Consider the following 16,852-nt stretch of genomic DNA (forward strand, 5'->3'; position numbering starts at 1 on the left):
GTTTTACCAGTTCTTGTACAAAATTTTAATGTGGTGGTCAGGGATCTCATAAGCGAGCTGCACTCTCTTGCTTTCTGCAATTTGGCGGCTGCTATGACAACATTTTCTGGGGCTGCTTTTGCTACAAAGCTCAACGCTGGCCTCAGTGCCGGATTGACCATTTATCCCATTGGGCATTTTCCCGGGCGGCTGGAGCCAGTGAAGGCTGGTTTTTGAGAGTGGCTGTCTATGTCTCCAGCTCCTGGGGATTAATGGAAGCAGAAAAAACTAAAACGAGTGTCAGACAGACAGACCGACAAACAAGAATGGTTTGGGTACTTTTGCATGGACCGCTTTTGGTCCCCAGTACGGCCCTGCCTGGTCTGTTAGTGTGTCACAACCAGCCAAAGAGTGACTGATCTGGGAATATACGGACTGCCCGGCTGTCGCAATGCTAGGTAAGCCTGTTCTTTCACACATTTTGATGCATCCTGTGTGCATGTTGCCCTAGAGTCACCAACGGGAAAAGTAGCACGCAGGCAGGCTGGGACATTCATGGCTGGAGCGCTGCGCTGGACACCGGTGAGCAACGTCAGAGTCCAAAACCAAACAGCAGCACGTTCCATGTCTTCCCCTCTGCTCCTTGAATTGTGCAAGCAGGAAATTAGAACATCTAATCTCGTGGCTGTGGGATTTTGGGGCTGGTCGTTGGCGTAGGTGCTGCACGAGGGCCAGCCCACATGTTTTCTTTACGCACACAGTGGAGCGCGCTGGTTACAAGTGTAAAGAGTCTGAGGAGGCTGAAGGGGTGACGCCGAGGGTGACGCTGGTGTTGTGCAGCGCTCGCGGGATGGTAGAGTGGGAGTGAGAAGTTCGAGGGATGAAGGACTCAGTCACACAAGAGTCATCCAGGCGCAGAGAGCGAAGCTCTGAGCATTCCCAACACCATTGCACACAGCTGGAAACTAGGCACGAGTCACAACATTATTGTGTGCTGGTGTGACGTCAGTCAGTTGACTTGGGTGGACTGGGGGAGACGGGTCAACAGCAGGGACAGTTCAGGGGCGCTCACTTTGGTCTGTGAGAGATAAAGAAAATATAACGTGTTTACTTGCTTACTTACTTGTAGTGATGTTGCACTGCTTCGCGTTCTGCTTGCTGTGTATTTTGCTGTGTCTTTTTTTCATGCGGACCTGCTTTGCTGTTCTCAAAATGTGGCTGATATTCGAGCCCGCACTCTCTGAGGTTGTGCGCGCTGAAAGAGATGCCGTGAGCGTGCATCTCGGCTGTCTAGGCGCACGCTGAAAGAGACGCCGTGAGCGTGCACATGGGCTGTCTGGGTGCCGTGAGCGTGCACATCCCTGTCCCCCTTTGGCCACCAAACCGACGACTATAGGTCTCGCCAAGGCGTGAAGCGCATGCGCTGCGTTGCTAGGCGAGACCTAAAAAGGGTTAGCACACACAGCACCACCACACACACACGCACCACCACACACGCACCACCACACACGCACCACACAGACACACACACACACCACCACCACACACACACACCACCATCATCTGTATGAGGCAAGATGGACACCAGTCAAAATTGTTGATGCTGATTTTTTTTTTTAATTTTGCTTCATGAAAGCTTGCTCTGAGCGGGAAATAACCAAGAAGGTAAGTATAAAATCGAGGAAAGTAATGCATAGAAGTCACTATATTTGCCAGGAAAAGAAAATGAAACTAATATCCCAATCTCCCACGCCCTCCCCCTACCCTGTGGAGGTTGGACAACGGCGAAGCTCGCACTATCTACGAATGAAAAAAATACATACACTTAAAATGTTTGTCCAAAATACAAATATCTCATGGGTTTTAAAACAGAAAATAAAATACATTATTTACAAATAATTTGTGGCGCGGTCTGTATAGCGGGGCTGATCGCCTCTAGAAAAGGAGGGTGATAGTAAGGAGGTGTCGTGAGGAGGCACGTGGTGTCAGTCTCTGGGCGGGGAAGTGGTTTTTAGCAAGTACATCAGAAGGGGAGGTGATTGGCTGGGGAGACAGCAGTGTCATCGGGAAGGCGTGTCACAAATATTCTCTGGGAGGCCGGGCCAAGTGTGTGCTAGATGAGAGCAAAGAACATCAGCCTGGTATCTGGAGGGACTGAAACGTCTCTGGAATGAGTTATTGACGGCTACCGTTAGAAGACTGTATAAAATGTTAGCAATGCAGGAACGCAGCTGTAGACTAAGATCAGAGCCACTGGAATTATGCAGCAGGGGAGCACCAATTTATGCAGCAGAGTAGACTAAATAATGCAGCATAATGCAGTATATTCCTTTGATAGTATTACTTCATTATTTTGTCATTTCTGCACATGGTAATACTCTCTGGACAGGATTTCACCTCATTAGTACCAGTATAACATCCAAATGCACAAATATGCATTTGAAAGATGAACACTCAACCTTTGTGAAGGGCCTTCCACTGCACAGGCACCCATGTTTGCATGTTTTTAGTAACTTTTGTTTACTTTGAGCTAGAAACTATTTTTATTGTTAAAATCTGCAAATAATGCAGTTGATGATGGACTAAGGCAAATGCGGCAAATCCACTACTATGAGATTAAAAGCAGCGGCCGCAGAATTGCGTACTTCCAGTGGCCTTGACTAAGCTACAGGAAGTCACGTGTAGCAGCACTGCAAGAGGGAAATGAGGCTGCAGTCCACGAGGCTGCAGCGTAAGCTTACCTCGCACTCACCAAACAGGTATACCACGGGATGCGGCAGTGCAAGGGACATTCACTCACACAGCACTTGCAGTTCAATCACCGGGAATGCAAGCTGGAATCAAATTCAGCAGTAATGCAGGCATCACTCACACACAGGGTGAACATGGACAGTTGGAAGAACGGACAGTGCGCTACAGAAACGTGGCGCACTGTCCGTGAGCCTCCTCGAGGGATGAAAGGAGGTCCCGTGGACCCTCCAGGACCTCCCGTTGGACGCAGGTACAATCACTCATTGCACCTGCCTGTTAGGGGATCTCTCACCCCTCTTTGAAGTGCAGGTGGCATGCCGACTGCACTGTGAAACGCAGAGAGGTTTGTAAACAACTACTCTGTAGTTCTCTGGGTGCGCTGACCCAGGGCAGGAGTAAATTAGTACGGCCCCGAGGGCAGCACATTCATTGCAATAGGGTGCACTATCCCTGTTTGTGCCACAGCACACCCGCTTAAAGTACTCTGAGCAGCAAAGTCTGTGTGCTTCATCTATACTAAGAGCCCAGCAATGCAAGCTTTGGTCACATAACTGACAGTAGCAGTACAAGCTTCTCTCACACACAGAAGAGGGACAGCATGGAGATCAGCAGTGCAAATTTCTATCTCTTTCAGTGCAGGCACATAGTGGGTAGCAGCAGAGCAAACTTGTCTCAGATACAGGACAGGGGAAGCATGGAGGCCAGCAGTGCAGTCTCCTGTCACCCTCAGTACAGGCATAGAACGGGCAGTGCAAGCTTCCCACATACAGAAACAAGGCGCGAGGCACAGGCTGGAGGATACACCAAATAAGGCACAGACGGGAGCTAGGAGGACATTTCACCAAGCACAGATGACAGTCGCAGGCAATAGTCCAGGCATGAAACCCTGAATAGTGGGTCACTGTTCAACGGACGGTGGTGAGTTGGGGCAGTGCAGCAGGCACAGAGAGCTAAACAATCAGGAAAGTGATGAGTTGGGCCAGTTCAGTAGGCACTGAGAACTAAACACTCAAGAAAGTGGTGAGTTGGGGCAGTGCAGCAGGCACAGAGAGCTAAACAATCAGGAAAGTGGTGAGTTGGGGCAGTGCAGCAGGCACAGAGAGCTAAACACTCAGGAAAGGGGTTAGTTGGGGCAGTTAAGCAGGCACAGAGATCTAAGCAATCAGGACAGAGTTGGGACAGGAGCAGCGCTGCAGGTACAGAGAATCAAGCAATCCGGGCAGAGTTGGGACAGGAGCAGGGCTGCAGACACAGATAACTAAACAATCTCTAATCAAAGCTCTAAGATATTATTTTGCATCCAATTTCAATTGACACAAATTAGATCTTGGCTGTAGCGACTCTTCTCGTCCAACTCGTTTCAGTCCAATGTTTTAAGCGGCACCCTTGTGGCTTCACCAGGGGCCATCCTCACAGCCACCAGAAGCTGAGAGCTCTGAGACAAAGTGCACGAACCGGGTCCCAGTGCACACAATACCAGGTCACAGGTTCAATTCACACCATAAATATATAGATATATAAATATTAATAATCGATAACAATCAGATTCCAAAACAGTTTCAAATTAACCTTTGAGGTTTTAGACTTGAATAATGCAGGCCAAAATTGAGGTGCATAGGCGGAGCTGTATGTGTACCCCAAAGTTGGTCTAGTGGGTGACAGTGCTGGTCAGGACTAGACTGCACTTTTAGAGCCGTGTGCGAGCACCGGTACTGAGAAAGATTGGGCGATTGCAGGCCAGAGATATCGAGACTGAGCTGCCTATGTAATGTAATGTAAGGTGGATTTGTAGAGCGCTGTGTGTCACCCGTGAGAGTATCCGAGCGCTATAGGTGCCAGTAGTGGATATTACAGTGCAAAAAGAGAGAGACATTGACAGAGCTGTGCGTCCATTGCACTCCTGTAAAGTTTAGACTGCTACAGGACACGAATAAGGTACAGACCTCAGCAGTCGTACTACAGTGGCCGCACCAAGCCGGATTACAACCCGGATAGGATTGTGCTGACCGAGTGCTTTTTGGGTCCCAGGACTGGTCAGGAGGGTCTGTGCTGACAGAGCTGGGTGTGAATCCCAGTACTGGGAGACCAGCAGCAGCTACAGGACAAGACTGAGGTACATTGACGGAGCTGTGCATCACTGCAACTGCTTGTAGGCCGAGGTCCGAGTCCAGCTGCGATTCGTGCCATAGTTGTTTGGGTGATGAGATAGGTGGTCAGGACACACTCAGTAGACCATGGGTTTGCTCGGCGTCTCTCCGTTCCACAGTTGGCAGATCCATCCACGTGGCTGGCCACACACATGAACAGAGCCAGAAGAAGCCCTGGGATGACACCGGTTTGTTTGTGGGGCAGTTTTGTGGGCTCAGTGCCTCAGGACAGCCTCCTTCCTCCTCTCTCCACCTCTAGTCTAAGAGGCAGAGCAGCCCGTGGCTTTGAGACGGCGCAGTCCCCACCGCTACAAGACACTCTCCATATCCCCGGAGTCGGCGTCCCTGTGAAGAAAGCAGAAAAGGTGTCAACCAAGGAGAATATATTTAATTTCTTTAGGTACACAAGTCCCGGGTATACAAGCCAATAGGGAAACGTTAAAAGCAGTCGTGGCCGCTGCATGTAAGAGCGGGAGGGCGGTGAGGCCGGGTGGAGGGGATTTCGAGAGACGATTATGAGGGGAAATGATCTATTTATTTAATTTTCCCTCGTGGTCGTCTCTCGACATCCCCCCCACCACTCTTACCTGCAGCGGCCGCAGCTGTTTTTTTGTTGTTTTTTTTAATCGTCTTTATTGGTGTTTTCACAGGCTCATACATAATACAATCTGCCAGCTTTATTATATAACAACAGTACAGTGACATTTACACAGTTGACACTTGGTGGGGAACCACTCTATCTAGATGTTGGTGTCATTCAAATGAAGAAAACCATATCTGATCTCATATACATGTCCACTTATATCGTCCATTCGGTAATCAGCAATTTAAAGAACAAGCATTTGCAATGCAATAGGTCTCACATTAGGAAAGTTTGAGCTTTTTGTATTGTAAATTGACTAATTTTTTATTTATGTGTTGGTATTGAAAATATTGAAATTACTAGCTTTCTCATGTACAATGTCAATAGTTTTAACTGTTGCAAATGTGACACCTATAGCATTTGTAATGCAATATGTGTTGTATTTACGTGAAATAGATGTATTGATATTACAAATAACAATGGCTTTTAATTTTTGCAAATAATTAATACTTAAATAAAAGTTAATGTAAATTATAATGACAATCGTTTAAACTTTTGTTAATAACTCTTGTGAAGATTAGTATTAGTGTATTTAATTGCGCCTAAAATCCAAGAACAGAAGTTAAATATTATCTTTTTTTTTTGTGCCATTTGTAATAAAGCCTAAATATTGAGAGACATATTAGAGCCAGTTGTTGTTGAATGGTTGTACAGATTGATTCCGTGGTGGCGGTGAGTGATGTTGTGGTGGTGTCGAGTGATACTGTGGCGTTAATTGATGCTGTGGTACCGCATAGTGATGTAGTGGTGCCCTTGAGTGATGCTGTGGTGGTGCTAAGTGATGCTGTGGTGATGCGATAGATGAGATAGATAGATAGATAGATAGATAGATAGATAGATAGATAGATAGATAGATAGATAGATAGATAGATAGATAGATAGATAGATAGATAGATAGATAGATAGATAGATAGATAGATAGATAGATAGATAGATAGATAGATAGATAGATAGATAGATAGATAGGGCGATAGATAGAGTGTAATTATGTAGAATATAATTATGTGGCACTGAGTGGTTTTGTGTGGAGTGTATGTTGATTTTAGTGGCGTGTAATTATGTGGCGTTGAGTGTTATTTTGAGTGTATCTTGCATTGTTTGCATTGTAATTAATTGGCACTGAGTGTTATTTGGAGTGCATGTGGCATTGAGTGTAGTGTAATTATGTGGTGTGTAATTATGTGGCGCTGAGTGGTATTTGAAGTGTATGTTGCATTGAGCGCTGTGTAATTATGTGGTGTGTAACTAAGTGGCACTGATTGGTTTTTGGAGTGTCTGTTGTATTGAGTGCATTGTAGTTATGTGGCATGTAATTATGTGGCTCTGAGTGGCATTCAGAGTGTATGTTGCCTTGCCTTGTATTTCTATGGTTCCTTAAACCCTTAGAGGCAATTCTTTTATTTTAACTAAAAGGATGGTAGTTAAATGGTGTTTACGGCAGGATGGTCGTTAAATGGTGGCTACGGAGAAGCTGTGTGCTGAAAGGCAAAGAGAACACGGGCATGAAAGTGAAAGCGAGGATGAAAATGGAATGAGTGTGGCAGGATGGTCGTTAAATGGTGGCTACGGAGAAGCTGTGTGCTGAAAGGCAAAGAGAACACGGGCATGAAAGTGAAAGCGAGGATGAAAATGGAATGAGTGTGGCAGGATGTTAGTTAAATGGTGGTTACGGGTAAGCTGAGTGCTGAAAGGCAAAGAGAACAAGGGCCAAAGCTGGAAGAAAACACGAGATGCGAGAGGCATGTGTGTGTGGCAAACACTGGTGGGGCTCAGAGCATTCTGTTGCTGCCTTGATGCCTGTAAGTGTGAGCAGTGGGGCTGTGTGTGTGAAGTGCCTAAAGTTGCAAGAAAACATATGGTTATTTAAATCCTTAGACGCAGAATTAATGGAGCTAATGTTATCAACCTTAGAAGGATGAAAAGGGAATGAGCGCGGCATATGTTAACTTTGTAAGCGCAGAAAGCGTGCAGGGCAAACTTATTATTTTGGTTGTTTGAGACTCAGATCTGGGCAAAGCTGCAAGAAAACACGGAGGGGGGAGGGCGGGCTGTGTGCTGAAAGGCAAAGAGAACACGGGCATGAAATTGAAATCGATGGATGGCAATGCGTCCGTGAGACTAGCCCTGTGGTGGGGGAGGGACAGTTGTGAGAGACGCCATGAGGAAACAATCTCTCGGCATGCGTGGTGGGGGCGGTGGAGCGCATTCCAGGCGGGGGAGCGGACCCTTTGAAGTATGATGCCGAGGCTGTGGCTACACGTGCACGCGCCAGTGGGCTGAAGCGCTTCCCCAAACGGATTGCATGGCGACACGATGCACGTGATTGTGCGCGTGCTCGCCATGCAATCCACTTTTGGGAGCACTTTGAAATGCCCCTCTTACTAGAGTCTCGCATTGCGATTGCGTAAATGCAATAGCTAGGCGAGACCTAAAAACCACAACTAACGTTTCTGTTTATTGTATCGCCCTGCTGTCACAACAGACAATTCACATTAAACACAAACCATGTGATCTCCTCTGACCTAATTATACCATGTGCCTGGGGGTTTACGTGCGCCAGGGTAAGCACTTACATATACACCCTACAAAAGGCAGCGGGGACAGCGGAGGGAGAGGAGGCAGGGAGGGAGGGAAAAGGGGGAGAGGATGTGTAGGGGAGACCGAGGAAAAGAAAGAGAGAAAAAGAAGAAGAAGGATACAGAGAAGGGCCACCGGCACAAGTGCGTTTGCTGTTGGTATTAGTACTGCGTCCCTTGAGGAACTCATTCATCCCTGGGAGGAGCCAGCTGCGTTCAATGTGTTCTCCTCAAACGTCAGGTATTCCTGCCACTGCATGTGGTTCGTCTGTGGAGGGTCTCGGGGTGCCCTCAGTGATTGGGACGTTGGTTCCTCCACCAGTGCCTTACAGAGGTCCGTTAACTAGACTCGTATGCTGGGGGCTGTGCTCGACTTCCAGGACATGGCAATTCTCCGCTTTGCCAATACCAGAGCCAAATCTAAGATTTTATTAAGGTTTTTTCACCCTGCAGATTGCTTGGTGACCCCCAGCAGGAAGTGGAGGGCTTGCGCTGGAATCGTGGTACCAGTCGCTTCCCCCAGCATTGCTGCAATTATACTCCAATAGGCCCCAAGGCAAGGGCACGACCATGTGGAGGAACTTTGCATCTGCACTGGCGCACCGCGGGCACCTGTCGACCAATGTAGGATACATGCGTACCAGTCTGTGTGGCATTAAATATGTGTGGTGCAGGTAACTAAACTGCATATATTTCAGATGGGCATTCGTGGAAATGCTTTTAGGATACTCTATAAATTGCACCCACTGTTTATTGCTCATAGTGGTTGACAGCTCGGAGTCCCAGTACTCAGCGGCCGCAGCTGTTTAAAAGGCGGGAAGTACTGGAACACACTGAGAGCTTGTAATGCAACTGACCCTATCAAACCCCACTGACCTTCCAGAGACACCAACAGACCAGGAAATGTCATACATTTGCCATAAGAAAATCCCTTATTGTTGTTCACGTTGGCGTGAGCGACCATCATTTCATCCGAATTTGGAGGTGAACAAATTAGTTTTTTAGTAACGTTGTTTTACTTCACTTCACTGGCAAGTCCATCAAATTCCAACCCTAAGATGCCTAGTAAGGCCCTAGTCACCAGAATGGGTCATGAACTTTTGTATGAGGTACATCGTCATAGCCCTCTTTGTTGAAACTAAACTTCCAGCATCCCACTTATCCTCGGAGTGCGCGATCTCTGTTTTGCCCAGATTGTATCAAAAAAAGTACAATGAAAAGGCCACTGTCATAGCAGAGATGTAAACAACGGCAGCCATCTTGCAGTGGCTGCCCTGACACACTTCCTAGTAGACCATGTAGTCACTGAAGCACATATGCAACGTCTCTGCTGAGCAGCACATAGGCAATGTCTATGCTGAGCAGCACAAAAGCAATATCGGAGCAGGACATAGGCGTTAGTCTGTGCTGAGCAGCACATTGGCAATGTGTTTGCTGGGCAACACAGTGAACAACGTAGGCAATGTATCTACCTGAGCAGCACATAGGGAATGTCTCTACCTCAGCAGCACATAGACAATGACTGTGCTGAGCAGTGCATTGGCAATGCATCCTGAGCAGCACATAGGCAATGCCTGTGCTGAGTAGTGCATGGGCAATGTCTGCTGAGCAGTACATAGACAATATCTGCACAGCAGCACATAGGCAATATCTGCTGAGCAGCGCATAAGCGATGTCTGTACTGAGCAGCACATAGGCATTATCTGCTGAGCAGCGCGTAGGCAATGCCTGTCTGTGCTGAGAAGCACATAGGCAATGTCTGTGCTGAGCAGCAAGTTGGGAATGTATTTGCTGGGCAACACGAAGTCAATCTGTTTGCTGAGAACCACAAAGGTCTGTGCTGAGCAGAACATAGACAATATCTGCTGAGCAGCACATAGGTAATATCTGTTGAGCATCAGGTAGGCAATATCTGTGCTGAGCAGCACATAGGCGATGTCTGAGATGAGCAGCAAGTTGGCACTGTCTTCTTGGACCTAATATCTCTGAGCAATTCTGTCAGTGGCAAACAATAGAGATGAGTATGATGTTGTGAGTGAGTTTCTCAAAGTGTTTGGTGATGGGTTAGGATTGTTACATGGCTTTGAACACAAGATAATGTTGAAAAAGAATACAGTGTCATGTGTGTATAAGGTCAGAAAGGTACCAAAATTGATGAGGGAACCTATCAAAGAATAATTGGAGAAGCTCTTGAAATTGGGTATTATTGAGGAAACTGAGTCCTCAGAATGGCTTGTCCCGGTGGTTCTTGCTCCTAAAGATGATGGAAAAAGGGTTTGGGTGTGTGTGGATCTCAGGGGACTCAGGAACGCACATTGGGTAGAAAGCCAGCCTCTCCCCAATATATCAGAGATGCTAGCAGTTCTCAGGGGGGCTTGGATGTTTAGTACTATGGATTTGGCATCGGCCTACCACCAGGTTTCGTTGCATGCAGAATCCAGGCATCTTACGCTGTTGTTTGGTGTATGGGTAGGACAAGGCAAATTATGATAAAATCTTGAGGCAAGTACTGGAAAAGTTGCAATCCTCTGGTCTGAATTTGAGGAAAGACAAATGCAGGTTTAGAGTTACAAAGGTCACAAATCTTGGGCACACAATTTCTGGGGAAGGAATAAGTCCCAAGTTAGGTCTGTACAAAAGTATTGTTGAGGCACCCCAACCAAAAAAACAGGGATCAAGTGAGACCATCTTTGGTTTGGCAGAATTTTGTTCAAAGATCATTGTGAATTTCGTGAGTGTGCTTCAATCACTGAGAAGTTTTCTCATGAAAGGTAATGTGTTTTCATGGTCTGATGAGTGTGAGGCAGCTTTTCAGTTGGTCATACTGTCCATTAGAGAACAGCCCATGCTGGGATATTTTGATACGTGTAAGAAGACAATATTAAAAACTTGCGCAAGTCTTATTGATTTTGGAACTTTAGGTGTTTAAAGGGGAAATCAGGAAAGTTGCTTTTGTCTCTGGATCTTTAAATGGTGCGGAGGGGCGCTGCTGTGCAATAGAGCGTGAAGCTTTGGCGGCGGTTGCATGGGCTATACAACATTTCATATTTTGGTGAGGTCTGATCATCGTCCATTGGTACAAATCTTTATCTGTAGGGATCATGGTAATGTAATACCAAGAATCAGAAGATGGATGGGAGGCTGGATGGAATATAATTTTCAAGTAGAGTATCTACCAGATGAGCCTAATTGCTTATCGAGACTACCCATTAAGGGTCAGGGGGAGACTATTGAAAAAGGGTTGATGGGAGATGCTGTGATGTTGTCATAGGTGAAGGAAAGAGTGTTAAAGGAGACAAGATGAGAACAGATTTTAGTAGCACAAACTTGGCCCAAAGGTTCGACATTTGTTTTTGTAGGCACAGGGAGATTAAGTAAAGACACTTGATATTAAGCCAACGTCGAGACACAAACTGGCTTCTCCAGGTCCAAAGACGGCAGCTCACAACGTCTCAACACTTCCTTTAAAAGCGTACACATGGGAATATTCAGGAAAAATTCATATATAACTTGTAGAAATAGAACTGCGCTCTCTTTTAATATCTTTTGTGATTCACAAAAAGCAAGTAAGTGTGCATAAATAAAGCACGCCGGTGGTACTCATTTCCATAAATGGTTTTGTGAATCTGCCCCAATGTCAGCTGGGTCTGGTGCTTCGTGGGCTGCTGCATCCATGGTCACACATTGACATGCTGGTGTGCCTACTCAGTTGTTCATCCTCCTGACGCCGACGAGTAAGAATGAGTTTAGAAACAATAAACGCCTGTAATTTGGCAAAAGTACCCAAGGACCCCTTGCGGTAAATGTTTGCTCTCCAATTATACTTATGTTATGTTATGCTATGTTATGTTATGCTATGCTATGCTATGCTATGTTATGCTATGTAATGTTATGTTATGCTATGCTATGTTATGTTATGTTATGCTATGCTATGTTATGTTATGCTATGGTATGTTATGCTATGCTATGTTATGTTATGTTATGTTATGCTATGTTATGTTATGCAATGCTATGCTATGTTATGCAATGAAGAGCTCGGCAGATGCAATGTACTCACAGGTATTGATTTGTGGGTGTACAAAGCAGCGAGGACACACTCACCTCTCACGGTACCGCTCTTTTCGATGAAGTATTTCGGTGTCTGTCTGATTCAGGTCAGACACTTCCACCTGAGACTTGCTCAGGTATTTGGTGGCCTCATGTGACTGGGCCAGGTGGCCACGAGGTGGATCGATGTCCTTCCTCTGTGGAATGGGTGGTTCATCTGGATTCCAGCTCTCCGCCGCCCCCACACTCAGGAAGGAAGTGTATGCTTCGTCCACCGGTCCTGCCTCATCATGGAAGAGGAGGCTCCGAGACCGAACTGCAAAGATCAGAGAGACAGAGGGTTACAACAGGAGGAAGTGGGCCAGAAAGAAAGACATACAACTGGCTACACTTATCCTTCATAAATACCTATTACTATTGTGATCTGGGTCATTGCCCCATCAGACAACTGAGCACTTTTTGTCAATGCCAAGCATGTTATTTTTCTGTGATGTTACATTGAGTAGAATTTCTTACCAAGAGGTGTTCAGTGTGGAAATGTGGTCTGACCACAAACAATACCAGAGCAGTGTCATCAACATTTGTGAATCTCAAGGGTAGGCTAGAATGAGCTATTTTTGTAACCAAAGTACCACATAAATCTAAGTTCTGTCAATGTCTACATGCATCAATTTCTGCACCCTGATGCATCCTGTATAATTCTCTGATCCATTATAATATATTTGGGATATTCTCAAGAACGTGTAATAACTACCGCAAAAGTAGCTTAACGCAACTCTTCACATCGCAGTCTATCATGGGAAAATAACGTGGTATTCTCAACACGGTGGCACCATGCGATAGTCCCACGACAGCGCGTCAAATGACTGCGTTAAAACCAATGCAACAATGCAAATATGCGAAACACAAACATGAAAAAAGTTGCGATGAGGCCAAGCGCGATACCAAAATCACCGATAACCAGCAACAGGCCAGCAAATCCCACGCGTCATGCGGGAAAATGCACTATAATAGCAATAAAAAAAACCACACCAAAACCAAATCAAACTGCGTAGCACCATGGATGCACCCGAACCGGGTGCAGAGGACAACCCGAACCCCACAAGCCCCATGGAGGACCAGCCAGGAACCCCCTGCTCGGGGAAGGGCAAGGAGAAGAGGAAGAGGAAGACAGGGTTCAGTCCGCAGGACGACCGATCATCGTCACAGAGGTGATAGAACACTACCAACAACTGTTACTCACCTCCACTGCGTCATTGGCAACACAAACGGAAAAATGGCAGTACATCATCACCAATGTGAATGCAGTCGGAGTATCGAGGAGGTCAATGGAGGAGGTCAAGAGGCGCTGGCATGAAGTGCACAGCCCAACCAAGGAGAAACTCGCTGCCAACAGGAAGGCAGCAAAGGCGACTGGAGGTGGGAGTTCTGCGCCACAGGAGGAGCTGAATGAGCTGGAGGAAATGGTGGCCACAGTCATCAGTGTGGAGATGGTGCAAGGAGTCGGGGGCCTGGACACAGCTCGATATGACCTGACCCAACAGCAACAGGGTGAGTAACGAACAGAGACTGGGGGGACGGAGGGAGATGGGCACAATGGCGCACATGCACAATCATGTGCAGCACACTGCACACCCACAATGAGTGTGGAACATGTCCCTCATACCCTTGGCACACTGTAGCACACATCGAAAATCCAGTTAGGCCCCGTCCACAATGTGCACAAATGGCCACCCTCCATATCACCAATGCCACAACCTACCCATGCATATTTGCTGAATGTAGAAAAGCAGCGGCTCTGCGAGCCACACGGACTATGCAAGTGACACTGCATGACAGATAGCATGGTTGCAGTCACAATACACGACATGCTGCATGAGATGATTTCGAGGTGGCTGAGTGTGAACCACATCCGTAAAGGAGCAGGTCACAGTCTGACACATCCACGTGCACCTACAACCCATGACTTCAAAAACACATCTGAAGACCAACAATGCACAAGAGTACAAAATTTGTCCAAGACCACAAATGACCCAAGTCGCAAACATCCCACCAATGGGCAACCACATTATGTGGTTGCCCAGTGGTGGGATGGCCATGTACCCCTCCAGCTCCGACACTCCCCAGAATGTGAATAAAACTTTCCAAAACACACAGATGTGTCATGTCTATGTTCACTCACGTGTACAAGTATGGATGAATGTAGGGACATTGATTGCACTAAAAGGTACACCCTGGTAAATGACATCAATGCGCATGATTGACCCTGACTCACATGGTCAATTAGATTAATGTGAAGGTATGAATTAGCTGTGGCCTCATTGCACATGAACAATAATCTCGCATCCCCCAACGTAGCCCCACGTCCATGTATTTTATAGGGCTGTATGAAATGTCAGAATCGGTAGCATGCATGATGTAGTGTCCCCCATGGAATGTGGCTACGGAACTTCTGTTCGCATGACGTACTCACACACATCAGTGTGGACACAGTCTGTTTTAATGGATCACATTGATCCATATGGCAAGAAGTTGAACACCATACTCACATTGCTGAAGACACGTAAGAGCACAAATCTACTAGCAACTATCCCAAACACAATGTCTGGCTCACAGAGGTGGAGCTGCCAATAGGGATTCACCACCACTGTACATGCAGCAGTCTGTCGCTCCCTGCGTACGCTCAATGCTCATTGAGGCACACGATTTGTCATACTAATCAACACTCATCACAGTTGTAAACTGGTGAAGTTGCATAGACTTTATTAGCATGTGCGTGTCAGTAAGGGCAAGGAATGGGCCACAACAGGCAGACAAATGCATTAGACACTTACAGGCAGAATGGGAACGTGTCGAGGTGCAAGGAATGGGGAGGCAAAAATGAACACCTCTCCTTATGTTTGGCAACGGTCTCAGCCCACCTTGCCTCGCTGGTCGAGTCATGTGATGTTTGGCATCTGCTCATAGCCCTGTGTCAGGGGACACGACTCACAGCCCATGGGATCCGCATGGAGCTGTACCACCGGACTGCGCCAACTGTGTGCCATGCTGACAGTGAGCAGGTGAAAGGGACCAACAAGGTCACATGTCGTGCTACATTGCCATGTGTGTAGTCTCCCTCCAGCAGTATGTCAGATTTAGGAACTTTGGCAAATGACGCTGTGCAGCTCCACCCATGGGGCTGCATCACCTTGCACAGGTGTGTGACAACATACACATGCATTCTGAGTCCGTGCGAATGCAGACATCTCCACTGTTGTTATGGGACTATTCCTCCATGATGCAATACGGTGTTGGGACCTGTGCTCTGGGAGTCAATCAGTTGTGGCTGCAGGAAGGTAGTTACTCGTCCATGAATGCGAGCGCTGCTTCGTAGGCAATCAGTTCCAGGAGTACGTCGTTCTCGAGTTCAAGGAACACGAAGGAGAGCCAATCCATTACCTGGTCTGGACAGATGTGCTCCATCCAGGCAATGTCACCAATCCGCAACACAGCCCAATAGGGGAGCCCCTCGATGTGGTCACTGCACACGATGACTTGTTCAATCTCCCATCCACTGCTGCTCACTGCACATGATGACTTGTGCAATCTCCCATCCACTGCTGCCTGCACAAAAACCACATATCAAGGCATCCCATGCCTGGGTATCCCGGTTGCACTCCTGTTCATGGGCCAACAGGGGCGCACACACAAGTCATAATCCAGTCCAGCTACCATTGTGTTGGATAGGCAGACCTCCATGAGCCACTCGAATGTGCATGATCGACAGTGGAACCAGGGCTGGACGCATGTGACGTATGCAAGCCGGAAACTCAGACGGTAACTGATTCGCAAAACTGCCATTGGCAGTGTTCCCAACAGATGCAGCATTCGTGCACGGTACAGTTCCACGTGACTGGGGTTTTGCATGTGCCCGGGATTGCAGGCCATTGCGTTTGTTGGTCTTGTACCACCGGCACTCCTCAGATCTGCGGCAGTTCTATGGACGATATGCCACAGCTCGGAGCAATGAGTCATATGTGTGTTCAACGTTTGGACGTATGGGTTGTTTTTTACCAATGTGTTGGGGGCATGCCATGCAGGTGTAGCTCGAGCAGGGACAAGTGTGTGTGGGGTGTGGACAAGTTGGTCTTTCATTAGCGCAGTTCGTTCAGTGGGAGTCGCCAGAGTCTGGTATGGTATCTAACTCAGGGGGTGCCAAGCGCATTGAAGACCAAGGTCGGAGGTTCAGATGTTTTTCCGCCTTGTGTATTGAGCCAAAGGAGCTTTTATGCCTAATTTTAGTCTGACTACTGCTTGCATTTCTGAAATGTGATGTGGTGTTCGAGTTGAAATTGTTGCCAGGCCTTCGATTTAGGGTGCACCAATTGCGAAACACATGCAACAGTTGGCATCTATGAGCCAAGGGCCCGATTGTCCTTGCGCTCCTTGTTCAGTTTCTCTCTCTCTCTCACTTTCTCTCTCTCTGTCCTTTGATGAGTGCCTGACACACCTTCTTATCTTGGATATTGTCTTACAGGCTGTCACTTACAGATTGTCCAGGGATGACCCGCCATGACTCTTCCAAATAGTTGTTTGGTGAGAAATTTGATTGTGATATTTTGTTTGGACTTTCAAGGGTGAATGATTGATTCTGCTTTTTCTGTACTCACATGACTGTTAGTTGTCGTGATTCTGCGGCATCAGGCGAATGATTTAATTCATTATTT

At 47.0% G+C, this 16,852-nt stretch overlaps 1 protein-coding gene across 2 annotated transcripts in view; it reads right to left on the minus strand.

Moving 5' to 3' along the window:
- Nucleotides 1-1,573: 1,573 nt before the first annotated feature.
- The window catches only part of CREB3L1 (cAMP responsive element binding protein 3 like 1), a 387,245-nt gene continuing 371,966 nt past the window's right edge, over nucleotides 1,574-16,852 (minus strand). For both annotated transcript variants that reach the window (XM_085646694.1, XM_085646695.1), the window contains exons 11-12: nucleotides 12,198-12,459; nucleotides 1,574-5,222 (exon numbers count right to left, since the gene is read on the minus strand). In XM_085646694.1, the coding sequence (XP_085502820.1) occupies nucleotides 5,186-5,222; nucleotides 12,198-12,459 (299 nt within the window). In that variant the 3' untranslated portion in view covers nucleotides 1,574-5,185. The remainder of the gene's footprint in view (nucleotides 5,223-12,197; nucleotides 12,460-16,852) is intronic.

Source organism: Triturus cristatus, chromosome 3_1 (assembly GCF_964204655.1).
Source record: "Triturus cristatus chromosome 3_1, aTriCri1.1, whole genome shotgun sequence".
In the NCBI taxonomy this organism is placed as follows: domain Eukaryota; kingdom Metazoa; phylum Chordata; class Amphibia; order Caudata; family Salamandridae; genus Triturus; species Triturus cristatus.